This window comes from Alosa sapidissima, chromosome 3, assembly GCF_018492685.1.
Source record: "Alosa sapidissima isolate fAloSap1 chromosome 3, fAloSap1.pri, whole genome shotgun sequence".
NCBI lineage: Eukaryota > Metazoa > Chordata > Actinopteri > Clupeiformes > Clupeidae > Alosa > Alosa sapidissima.
In genome coordinates this window covers 25,680,228-25,691,482 of record NC_055959.1, presented here as the reverse complement: position 1 = coordinate 25,691,482, position 11,255 = coordinate 25,680,228, and the positions used below count along the sequence as shown (strand labels likewise).

General features: G+C 43.5%; 1 protein-coding gene across 4 annotated transcripts; it reads left to right on the top strand.

Moving 5' to 3' along the window:
* Nucleotides 1-310: 310 nt before the first annotated feature.
* Nucleotides 311-10,768, top strand: fus (FUS RNA binding protein). 4 transcript variants are annotated; one of them, XM_042087462.1, is made up of 15 exons: nucleotides 311-401; nucleotides 1,363-1,387; nucleotides 1,575-1,744; nucleotides 1,944-2,088; nucleotides 2,340-2,656; nucleotides 3,047-3,221; nucleotides 5,378-5,412; nucleotides 7,973-8,008; nucleotides 8,201-8,310; nucleotides 8,859-8,988; nucleotides 9,160-9,264; nucleotides 9,352-9,580; nucleotides 9,677-9,771; nucleotides 10,026-10,176; nucleotides 10,331-10,768. In XM_042087462.1, the coding sequence occupies exons 1-15, from the start codon at nucleotides 389-391 to the stop codon at nucleotides 10,368-10,370; spliced, it is 1,776 nt and encodes a 591-aa protein (XP_041943396.1). In that variant the 5' UTR covers nucleotides 311-388; the 3' UTR covers nucleotides 10,371-10,768. The 4 variants fall into 4 exon arrangements, 3 of the variants coding, with proteins under 3 accessions (XP_041943396.1, XP_041943397.1, XP_041943398.1); XM_042087463.1 differs by having other exon boundaries at nucleotides 374-401; nucleotides 9,433-9,580; XR_006030957.1 differs by lacking the exon at nucleotides 10,331-10,768 and having other exon boundaries at nucleotides 374-401; nucleotides 9,363-9,580; nucleotides 10,026-10,043.
* Nucleotides 10,769-11,255: the final 487 nt, after the last annotated feature.

Genomic DNA, 11,255 nt, shown 5'->3' with positions numbered 1-11,255 from the left:
TTTGTTCATTGTTACAGAGTTACTGAAATTGTGTGTGTGTGTGTGTGTGTTGAATTTTTATTCAGAACTGTATGCACCTCTGAAATTAAAGGTGTAGTTTTATAACATACACCAGCAATAAATCAATAGAAAGTAAATCCAAGAGCAACATTCCATGAAATTAAAGGTGTAGTTTTATAATAAACATACTTACACCAGCAATACATTAATACAAAGTAAATCCAAGAGCAATATTCCATGATATTGTATTATGTGCGTATTGTGAAGCTGTTCTAAGGATGTCCGCTCAACCTGCGCACGTCACGGTTGTGTGGCGCAGTGCTGTCAGTTCTCTGCAAGCTTTGTAGACATCAGCTGTTTGCATCCAGATAAGGCAGCAGCCGTGGATATGGCGTCTAGTGGTACGTGTAACTTATATGTTGTCTAACAGCTCGATGTAGTTCACACTGTTCTCTGTTTTTTTATATTGCAGTGTCTGCGTGACTGTCAGCAATAGGTTATTATCAAATGTAATAACGTAAACCGATGCAAATTATCGCTTGTTCGATGCTAGGACTGCAGAAGGTTGTTAGCTATCGTTAGCATTTACTAGCATCTAGCCGTGTGACCCGAGTGCTTAGTTAACGTTTATGCTGTAATCTCATGTCTTCCTGAAAGTGTGTTGTTGCAAGAATATCAGTGTGACATTATTTAAAGGATGTGAATTACAATAAAGTTAGAGTCAGGAGATTTAGGTCATCCTGAAGAACATGTCGGATCCCACCATTTTGTTCGCTAAGTCTCGTCTGTGCTTAATGATAAGCGTCACTCTGCCTAGCTACGTTCCCGTGACCTACATTTAATATATCCATGCAGACCCGCTGAACAGAATTTTTTGTACGACGCATGTGTCGTGATAGTAATGTGTTACTAATAATTGCAGTAACGCATGACCAAATTGACTCAATAATGTGATAGTAGTTAGCTAGGCTAGTTTGCTATAACGTTAGTCAACGCTAGATGCCGTTTGGTTGCTATGGAGCAGGGGATACATCATTTCTAGTTATGGTATAGTCTATGGTTCTAGCACAGCTGCTATTACCCTCTGCTGCAATATTGTGACATTGCACTTTTTACACTTTTTTTCTAAAAATGAACAGCAACTTAAATTGAACAGTGAATTACACTGCTGTAAAATAATAAACGACGAATTATGAATCAATGTTAACCTCCAAAATGAATGTGCTAGACAGCCTATGACCCCCAGCCAAAACCAAGCCACTTGATAATCTCACTGAATTGAGCCGGAAACCTGAATGTATTTGATTGGTCTAGTTGGAACATTGTTTGCCAGATTTTTTGACAGATTTTCTCTTTTCCCAGATTATTCCCAGAGTTCATCCCATGGGTAAGTGGACATTTTACTGAGGCTGTAGTCTGTTGTGGATGGATAGCTTACTTACAAAAGCTTAGAAAAACAAGACAGAATTTTTTTAATTTTGATAATATATTGATAGATATATCAAAGATTTTGATAATATATTGATAGAAGTGGTTTGTGTGGCTTACTGTTATGTGTTGTCTTGGGTCAACAGATATGGGGCTTATGGTGGACAGTCGGGTGGTGGTGGTGGCAGCTTTAACCAACCCCAGGGCCAGAGCTACGGCCAGCAGCCCTACAGTGGCTACAGCCAGAGCCCTGAACAGTCCTCAGCCTCTTACAACCAGGGCAGCTACAACTCCAGCTACGGGCAGTCTCAGTCAGGTGCCTGAATTTGCATGGAGGGGCGCTGCTAGAAAATTTGGGCCCTATGACAGATTAATTCTGGGGCCCCCTGTCATTCCGGGGCCCATAGAATCGTCCTAACTAAACCCCCCCCCCCCCCCAGCGGCGCCCCTGTCTACATGTCCTAATGTGACCTTGGACTGCCTGTGACCAACTTCTCCTGCTTGATTCCCCTCAGGTGGATATGGCTCTCCGCCTCCGTCCCAGGGCTATAATCAGTCCAGTCAAGCCTACAACCAGCCTCCCCAGAGTGGCTACTCCCAGCAATCCTCCTACCCCAGCTATGGCCAGCAGCAGTCTGCTTCTCCTCCCTCTGCCCCCAGGTCAGTAATGAGGAACACGTCATGATGGAAGAGAATCTACTCTGTAGTATTAATATAGTCATTTAGGATGTGATAGTCTGCCACATAGCTGTCATTTACAGACATACATGTAACAAACTGAACAATGTCTATCCATCCGTATCTATATAGTGGTAAAACCAGGTCTGTTGTCAAGAGTTTGACCTTGTTGTTTGTTGCTCTGTATATGCATGTAACTGCATTTGTTTTCTGGTTCTGGATTGTTTTCTCAGCTATGGCAGCAGCTCCCAGTCATCCAGTTATGGATCCCAGAGTGGCGGTTACGGGAGTAGCGGTGGACAGGGTGGAGGTTACAGCGGTGGCAGTGGTGGACAGGGTGGAGGTTACAGCAGCGGAGGCAGCTACGGCAGCAGCGGGCCTCAGAGCGGAGGCTATGGTGGGAGCAGCGGCGGCCAGGGTGGAAGTTACGGGGGCAGCGGGGGACCGCCGCCATCACAGCACGGGGGTTCGGCCTACAGCCAGACGCCAAACTACAGCTCGCCCCCACCACAGAGCTACGGACAGCAGAGCCAGTACGGTCAGGGAGGAGGTAAAATGCTGATCTTTTTGTTGTGTGTAGGTGCTGTTTCATTTGGCTGCAAAGCCTGCATTGTGCTTTTTACATTTACACTGCTTGGATAACTTGGACCCCCCCTAAATATATATAATAAATAATAATAATAATAATAATAATAATAATAGTTGTTCAGCTAATAGGCCATGGTAACATCAAAATGTATTTGAGAATCAGGATGGGGGAAAAAAACGATATATATATATATATATATATATATATATATATATATATATATATATAATATACATATATATAAAAAATATAAAAAAAGTGTTAAAAACCTAAAAATCTGCTTACGTGTTTACTAGCATATGATGCAAAATAAGCTGCCCATGGGTTTCCTTTGATGTGTCCTTTCCCTAGGCTATGATGCCCCGGACTCCCCCACAGGAGACAGTGGGGCAGGAGGCTTCAGGGGTTTGGACGGCGGGTTCGGTGGCCGAGGCCGCGGAGGCGGCCGGGGCTTTGGAGGCCGTGGAGGAGATGGGGGGTTTGAGAGGGGAGGCCGTGGAGGACCCAGAGGACCAGGAGTCATAGGGTAAGCATCGAGCCATGCTCTCTCTCCCCTCACTGCACAGTCCCACAGGCAGCTCATGTCAAGGTGCATGAATTAATCTAATACTCCAGATGTTGGAGGGTACGTGACTCAGCAAATGAAAGTATAGAAGTGCTAAAATGCCTATTCCTAATTGTCCAGCCTTCTCAAAAACTAATTTACTTGAGATATGGTATGTGTGAAGTGTGAGCTGTGGTCACCTAAGTTCTGGTAACCTAATGGATGTACACTACCTGGACCTTCATATGATGGTAAGAATGGCCAACAAATCAGGTGGCATGAAGCTGTGACATGGTTTTATTGTGTTCACAATGTTTGAAAAGAAAAAACATCTCTAATACTATTGCTACCAAAGAGACTTCTTACTGTTTGGGGTTGTCCTCACTTCAACTGGTAACAAGCGTTACATGAGGTCTAAACACTAGAGGGTAAATTGCTTCTGGAAAGACTGAGGTAACACAGATCATATAACGGATTTTGGGTTTATTGTCTCTACCACACCATTGTGATCCAGTCTTGCTGTGCTTTAAATATCTCTAACTCGCACATCTCAACAAGTACAAAGCACAAGTTCTGGCTTATCTTTGTTATATTTGAATCTTGTTGGCATCATCTCAGTGGATGATGAAGGTATCTGTGACCTTTAACCTTTGAGATGGTAATCCTCTGAGCTTTGTGGACTGCCATCCCAGTCTCCACCAAGTATTCTCACCGCTCAGTGTTGTCTGACCGTAGCTAGGAAAGTCTGTGGTTCACAATGCTTAAAGGGGGACTCAGAAAATATCGATCACTAGAGCCCTAAACTAAACTAAACCATGTGGCTCCTCGGGGAGTCTTCAGCATTGATCACAGCAGCTTTGAACTGAGACATCTGACTGTGACAAGGAACACTGACTTTATATGTGATTCAGTGCAATGGTGTGTTACATATGTGAGCAATCCTGTCAAGAGCTTAAGTAAAATACAGCAGGAAACATTTTGTCCTTTCAGAAAGTAACTCGGCACTCACCAAAGGGTTAGGGCCCTGTAATCCAATGTCAGACCAGGTGCTTATAACCACAGCATGCGAACTCCAAAACAGTGTCACGCATTACACTTGAATCCTTAAGTTACATTTGGATGCACTCTTTTCTTCCAAACCTATGTAAAGGCACTGCTGCAGACTTTCTACACTAGAGGTAGAGGTAAAAAGTACACACGTTAGACATACCGCTCAGTTTGGATGTTTTTGTAGCTCATTATTACCGAAACAAAAAACTGCTCTGTAGTCCTAAATGCTGGTAACTGTACTAAATTGAGAATGGTATTAATATTAACCTATTTACTGGTTGTAACACATAAGTGTTCGTGGCATTGGCTCACATTTGTCATGGTCCTTGATCCCTTACCTCTCCTCCCTCCTCCTGCAGGGTGACAGCCATATGTGATGAATGTTTTAATTATTCTACCAATCTCCTCCTAGGGTCTCACGTCCATCAGGGCGTGTTGTGCTTGGCTTTGCTTTAAAAGTAGGAGGGGTAGGGCACAAGGGGCTAGCCTGCAAATATCCTAATGGGGCTCTGACAGGGTAGCCACAGTTGCAGGGAAAGGGTTTTTAGAAGAAATCTATGTGAAAATGGGACTTGATATGGTATTGAAGCAGAGTTAACAGCTCAAACACAACAACTCAAAACCAGCAAGTCATGCGAAGTGATCAAAGGAAAGAGAGCAAAGAAATGAATTCATAATAGATGTGATTGGTAACGTTTGGTTGTTGTATTGAGTGGTGACTCAATGAACTTGGTAAAAAGGGCAATTAAAGTCTCACCAAAAAGAAAAGTCCGTCAGAATGCCAAAGCATCTTTCAGACATCTCCTCAGTGGGATAAGCAGTTGCTAAGAGATGTGATCCTGAAAGATAATCATTTGCTACTGCTGCTGCTGTTAAATCTAAGGGTTAGAGGCATTTGAAATATTGACATGAGGGTCGGGAAAGGAGCAGGCGAGAAGAAAAAAGAAAAGAGGGAAGAGGGGTGGAGATGGAGTCACTGAAGGGTGGTCCTGACCCCCTCAAAGCCACATTGTGTGGGGGAGCAGGGAAGGTCGGGCTCACACACACCAGAGGCCCAATCGTCTTGCTTCTCTCTCCCTCTCCATCAGCACGGCCGATCGAGGAGGATTCAATAAGTTTGGTGGTAAGTGACAAACTCTTTAAATGAGACTCTAGAAGGGTTTACAAAAAAGAGGGCTTTCTCCAGCATGTCTGATCCACACATGGGAGGTTACTCTACTTAACAGTGGGGGAAATCAACTATTCAGTTCATGCTTTTCATATTATGCGATTGACTAAAAGACAAAAGGACTATAAAGAATGGCTTCTATCAGTCAATAATACCTGTATGGTTAGACGTAAAATGTAGATATGTCAAATGACAATCTCTAAATTGATAAATTCGTCTGTATCATGTTTGTTGTGTGTGTTCATTGTGGTTGTGTTTGCACATGGTCTTTGGGTGTGTCTTAGGTGTATGTGTATGGGGGGGCCTGGCTTTCATGTGCATCAAGAACACAGGCTGCTTGATACTGCCATACACAATAATATGTTCATAACAAAATGCGATCAGATGGTTAGCTGTTAATGTTATATATATATATTGATGATTCTTTCCACTTGGTTGGTTTTGTTACCAGTAGATATGTCGTGATATTTAATAGATCTGGGTCAATGGTCATGGTAAATTAGATCAAACTCGCAAGTTTTTTTGTTTTGTTTTTTGTTTGTTTTTCAAACTTGTCGACTTTGACTTCATATTTGACTACCATCCTGGATGTCCAATCTGTGACTGAGTTTGTCAGGGGTTTGAGTGGAGGAATGCGAAGATTTTAAGATTACCTTCAGACAAGAAAGTCTCAGGCTAATCAAGATGTCTTGCATACAGAAACCCTTGGGAATACCTTTTCACATCATATGCTATTGCATAAATAAAAACACGACAAATACCAAGCCTTAGCATGTCTCACTTAAGTGTTTGCCTTCAAACACTGATGTGGCGTCTTGTCCAGATGTATCAAGTGTACCAGCAATATTTGGTACTGTCACAGAAGCAAAATGTACCAAAGTTGAGTTGATTTCAGTCATGGATGTGTCCTGCACACATGCAATACTGGTCCATTGGTTGATCTTGTGAACTGCTGCCCAGACACACTGAAGAAACAAAAGAAATCTGCCTTTGTACGTTGGGGAATGATTCATTTACTTGTCATCACATTTTGTTATTGGGAGCCCAACACTACCAGAGGTATTGTGCAAGTCCACTGGGTGTTTGCTGGATTAGCTTTGGGTTGCACTGTAATGCATTCTGATTAGTGCTTTGTTTCCTTGGTAAGAGTCATTTTCAATGCACATGTTTCTCAGAGGAGCTAGGAGTTGATGTGTGTTTCCATTATGCTGGTAGAATTGTTCTGTTGTATCCAGTTGAACTTACAACATTTATTTATTTATGCGTTTATGTACAGTACAAATGTACATTGGTATGCGTGGCCTTTTGGACCGAGAGTTTTAGCACCTTTCTCCACAACCTCAGAAACATAAAAACCTAGAGGTACTCAACCCTAAACCTCAGCAGATGTTAAGTACTCAACCCTAACCCTCAGCAGATGTTATGTACAGTGCGTTGGAAATGCTATCTTTATTACATGTATTTGCTTAGTTCAGTTGGTCTGCAAAACTGAGTTCCCAAATGTTCAAACCAAACAAGCTGTCATTTCCGAATTGATTCTGCAAGGCAGCTTAATAATCCTTGAAGGACAAGACCCAGAGGTCCTTTACTTGAAAACTCATGGATGTCCAGAAATGCAAATTCAGAGTGCTTTGTTGACATGCCAAAAGACAATTTAGAGCATTTTGTAGGAGTGTCGAAATATGGGTTTGGTGAAGGTGGGATAAACCTTCACAGACACAGACAAAATCTCTGGATCTGTTTGAGTGAATGTGAAAGCCTCTTGAGCTGATGAACTGTATGCACAATGTAACATCAAGGAAATAAGTTGGTGATGAAAGATTTATTGCTGTTTCACAACGTCTCTCCCATGATTGTTACTTTTTTTTGTTTGTTCTTTTTTATGTGATGTGGCATTAATCAAAATGCAATATAAACACCTTATGGGACTTGGGGAGAGATCAGCCGAGGTTTGCAAAGCATGGTTGACCTCTGTCTACCTGTTCACAAAATTATGAAATAGTCTTCAAAAACCACAAGGATGTGTAAAATGAATGTTGCCCTCTCCAACTGTGACAAAAAATGCTTCCATCTACACAAGGAAAATGCAAATATGGTTTTGGATGTGGTACCTTTTTTGGTGATAATACCTGTAATAGAACTGTGAGAACTGTAGGAGTGTGTTGGTAAATCAACTCATGAGTCTGACAACTTCTGAGATCAGTCATGAATCAGCAGTTTAGCCATGTGTGTGCTTGTATGGGTGTACACATACATTTGTAAGTGTGTGAGGCGGTCGGCGTTGATGTGTGTGGTTCTGCGTGTGGTCAATGTGAAGCCTTAAGGGATTGGGTGGACTACAGTTAGACCTGCGGTCTAAAAGGCCAACCCTGTTCTACAGTTTCCAGAAGGAAATGCGAAGCATGCTCAGAAGTGAGGGAGATACTTTTTAAGGGTTTATCTATTTGAGTTGTGTTGGTGTATCTATTTGGGTGTTTCCTGCAAACAGCTAATGTTCCTCCCTCTGTCTTGTCAGGCCCCAGACCTGGAGGAGCTGGAGGGCCAAACTCAAGTAAGTAGCTTATAGTCACCCAAACCAGCACTACCTATAGTTACCACTTCAAATATGTTAATGCTTAGAGACCTGGCCCTACCACCAGACGTTTTTGTGCCTTGTTGCTTATATCCGTTTTCAGTTTTTGTAGGTGTGGATCACAATGTATATCTGTGTATTAATGTATGCCTTTCTCTCTCTTTTCCACAGTGCAAGATCAGGATAACTCTGACAACAACACCATCTTCGTCCAGGGTCTGGGTGATACCTACACCGTGGACGCAGTGGCTGACTACTTCAAGCAGATTGGCATCATCAAGGTACATCTGCCTTTTCTCTTTGGTCATTTCAGTTATGTTTAGCCAAATATCACATGCACAGGTGTTTGACTTGGGGACAGTCGTGGCCTACTGGTTAGGGCTTCAGGCTTGGAACCGGAGGGTTGCCGGTTCGATCCCCGACCAGTAGGAACGGCTGAAGTGCCCTTGAGCAAGGCACCTAACCCCTTACTGCTCCCCGAGCGCCAAATGTCCCAAAGACCAAATGTCCCTCACGGGATCAAAAGAGTATATATATACTTATACTTATACTTATACTTACTTGACTCACAAGTGTTCAGCTTGTTAGCAACTGTTTTGGCTGCAAACCTTGGCCTCCACCTCTCCACAGTGCTAGCATTAAAATGTCTCTTCAAACATTTTTCTCATTTCATGCAGGCAATTTTGGAATGTATGTTTCCTGAAGTATACTTCCTAATCATTACTATTATTGTTTTTATATTGCAACAGAAATGTGCCTCTATCAAGGTCATTTTTCCAGGTCAACATTGGTGTTAGTGCTCACTTCATTCTCTCCCTTCACATCTCAGATCAATAAGAAGACAGGCTTGCCCATGATAAACCTCTACACAGACCGCGACAGCGGCAAGCTGAAAGGAGAAGCCACCGTCTCCTTCGATGACCCGCCCTCAGCCAAGGCAGCCATTGACTGGTTTGATGGTAAGTTGGATTCATTGGTCAGTTCTCCTATAGCGATAGATTGGGACTTATCTGGCATGTCTGATTGGCAAGGTGGCTAGTTGGCAGGTTTTGTATTGCTGTTGTGTTCATCAGAATCGTCTGGCCCACAGTGTGTTCTGATGTCTTCGCTTTCCAACTTGAATTGAATAGGGAAAGACTTTAACGGGAACCGCATAAAGGTGTCCTTTGCCACCCGGCGGTCAGAGTTTGGACGCGGTGGAGGAGGAAGCCTGAGAGGTGGTCGAGGCAGAGGGGGTGAGTTGTTGTGTGCGCGTGTGTGGGTGTGTGTGGTTGTGTGATTAAAAAGGCCTGTGTTATTAAAAGGAGACTTGATTTGATTAGTCCTTGTGCAGCACGATATTGGGGGTCAGTCCCCGCAGAGTGCGGAGTCTCGTGCAGAGCGTGTGCTGTCCCCTCCTGCAGGGCCCATGGGCCGGGGAGGATTTGGAGGTGGTCGAGGAGGAGGATTCCCAGGCAACAATGGAGGAGGAGGAGGAGGAGGAGGAGGAGGAGGCGGCGGCGGTGGTGGTGGTGGGCAGCAGAGAGCTGGAGACTGGAAGTGCTCCAATCCGTGAGTTTGTGGCCATTTACTGTTGATTGGTCTTGCAGGTCCAGGTTTATAAGTGCATGTCACTTCTATTGGTAATGTGGTCATATATTGATGCAGGACTTGTGGGAACCTGAACTTCTCCTGGAGGAATGAGTGCAACCAGTGCAAAGGCCCTAAACCAGAGGGAGCTGGAGGGATGTCACCCTTGGGAGGTGAGAGAGGAATTGATGGATGGATGGATGGATGGGCAAGCAAAATAATGGGTTTTAAGTTGGGGAGTTTTCTGCATAGATGTTAGAGTTTTTTTAAACACTAAACACTTTAAACAACAATCTTTCACAACTATAGAGCTTGTAATGAGTTTAACAGTAGCAGCTTATCAAAGTTTGTAAAAGCAATACAATGTTAATGCAGCCAAGAGAAAGACTTTTTTTTTATAAAGTTTTTTTTATCTCTCTGTTTGCAGGAGGAGGAGGAGGAGGGGGCTTCGGGGGAGACAGAGGGGGCAGGGGTGGCTTTGATCGCGGAGGATTCCGAGGTCGTGGGGGAGACCGCGGGGGATTCAGAGGGCGCGGTGGGGACCGTGGAGGCTTCGGCCCAGGAAAAATGGATGGAAGGTGAGCAGTCTTTTCCTTGCTGTGAAATAAAAATCATACTGATACTGTAACTCTCATGTGTCTGACAACCACTGTGACTACACTGCTATCAGGATTACACTGATTATGAGGGTGGGTGAGGATAATGAGAGTGCTGCTTTTGGTGCGCTCGCAGGTCAGACCACCGGCACGACCGCAGGGACCGTCCCTACTAAACTGGAACCTGGATCCGAACCTTCACTCCTGCACCAGTTGCCACTCCTCAACCTCATCTTGGGACCAGCAATGACTCTTCCTCCCCTTTTATATACAGTGTTTTCAAGTTCTTGCTTTGAATGTGTTCATGTCCTGTGTGGGGAATCAGGACCTACTTTTTGGATCATGTGACACATACAGACACACACACACACACACACACACACACACACACACACACACACACACACACCAATTTACTCACATATTCTTCTATTTATCTCCGAGGATAGTGTTACTTTGACCTGCATCCATGTGTTCAAGTGTTTGTGTTACTTTAATCTCTCTTGTTAGTGTTTGTTGGGTTTAATATTTTGGTATACAGAATGTGTTACAGAACTAAAAGAAACTACACTAATTGTATGACTCTACTTTCCTTTTTATAGCAACAATAGAGTGAGTGGTTGCTGACTGGGTGTGCATATGGAGAAACCATTTTGAAGATGTTTTTATATGATTTTATATGGCTCATGATTCTTATGACAACAGCTAATCCCTAGTGAGTTTGATATCACAATTCTTTTTTGCACTTTGTTTAAAGGTACAATTGAAGACTGGAGAATGACTTTATGGTCTTTAGCCTCCGGAGGGCAGTCTTTCGACTACTTTCCACTGCTTTGGAATTCCAAATTTACACATTTTAGTTCTCAGAGCCAATTCTGCCAGTCAACGGCTGGCAATGAAGCCTGTGAGAGGCATAAGTTAGGATAGCAGCCGTATTCCGGGCCTACCACAGAGAATGCCTGTGTCTCTGGCATCCGCACCAACACAAAAACTGAAGCTTTCCTTTGAGAAGTTGCCTTTTGCAGGTGTGGTTGTGTCACCATAAAGTCAAAGGGAATGTT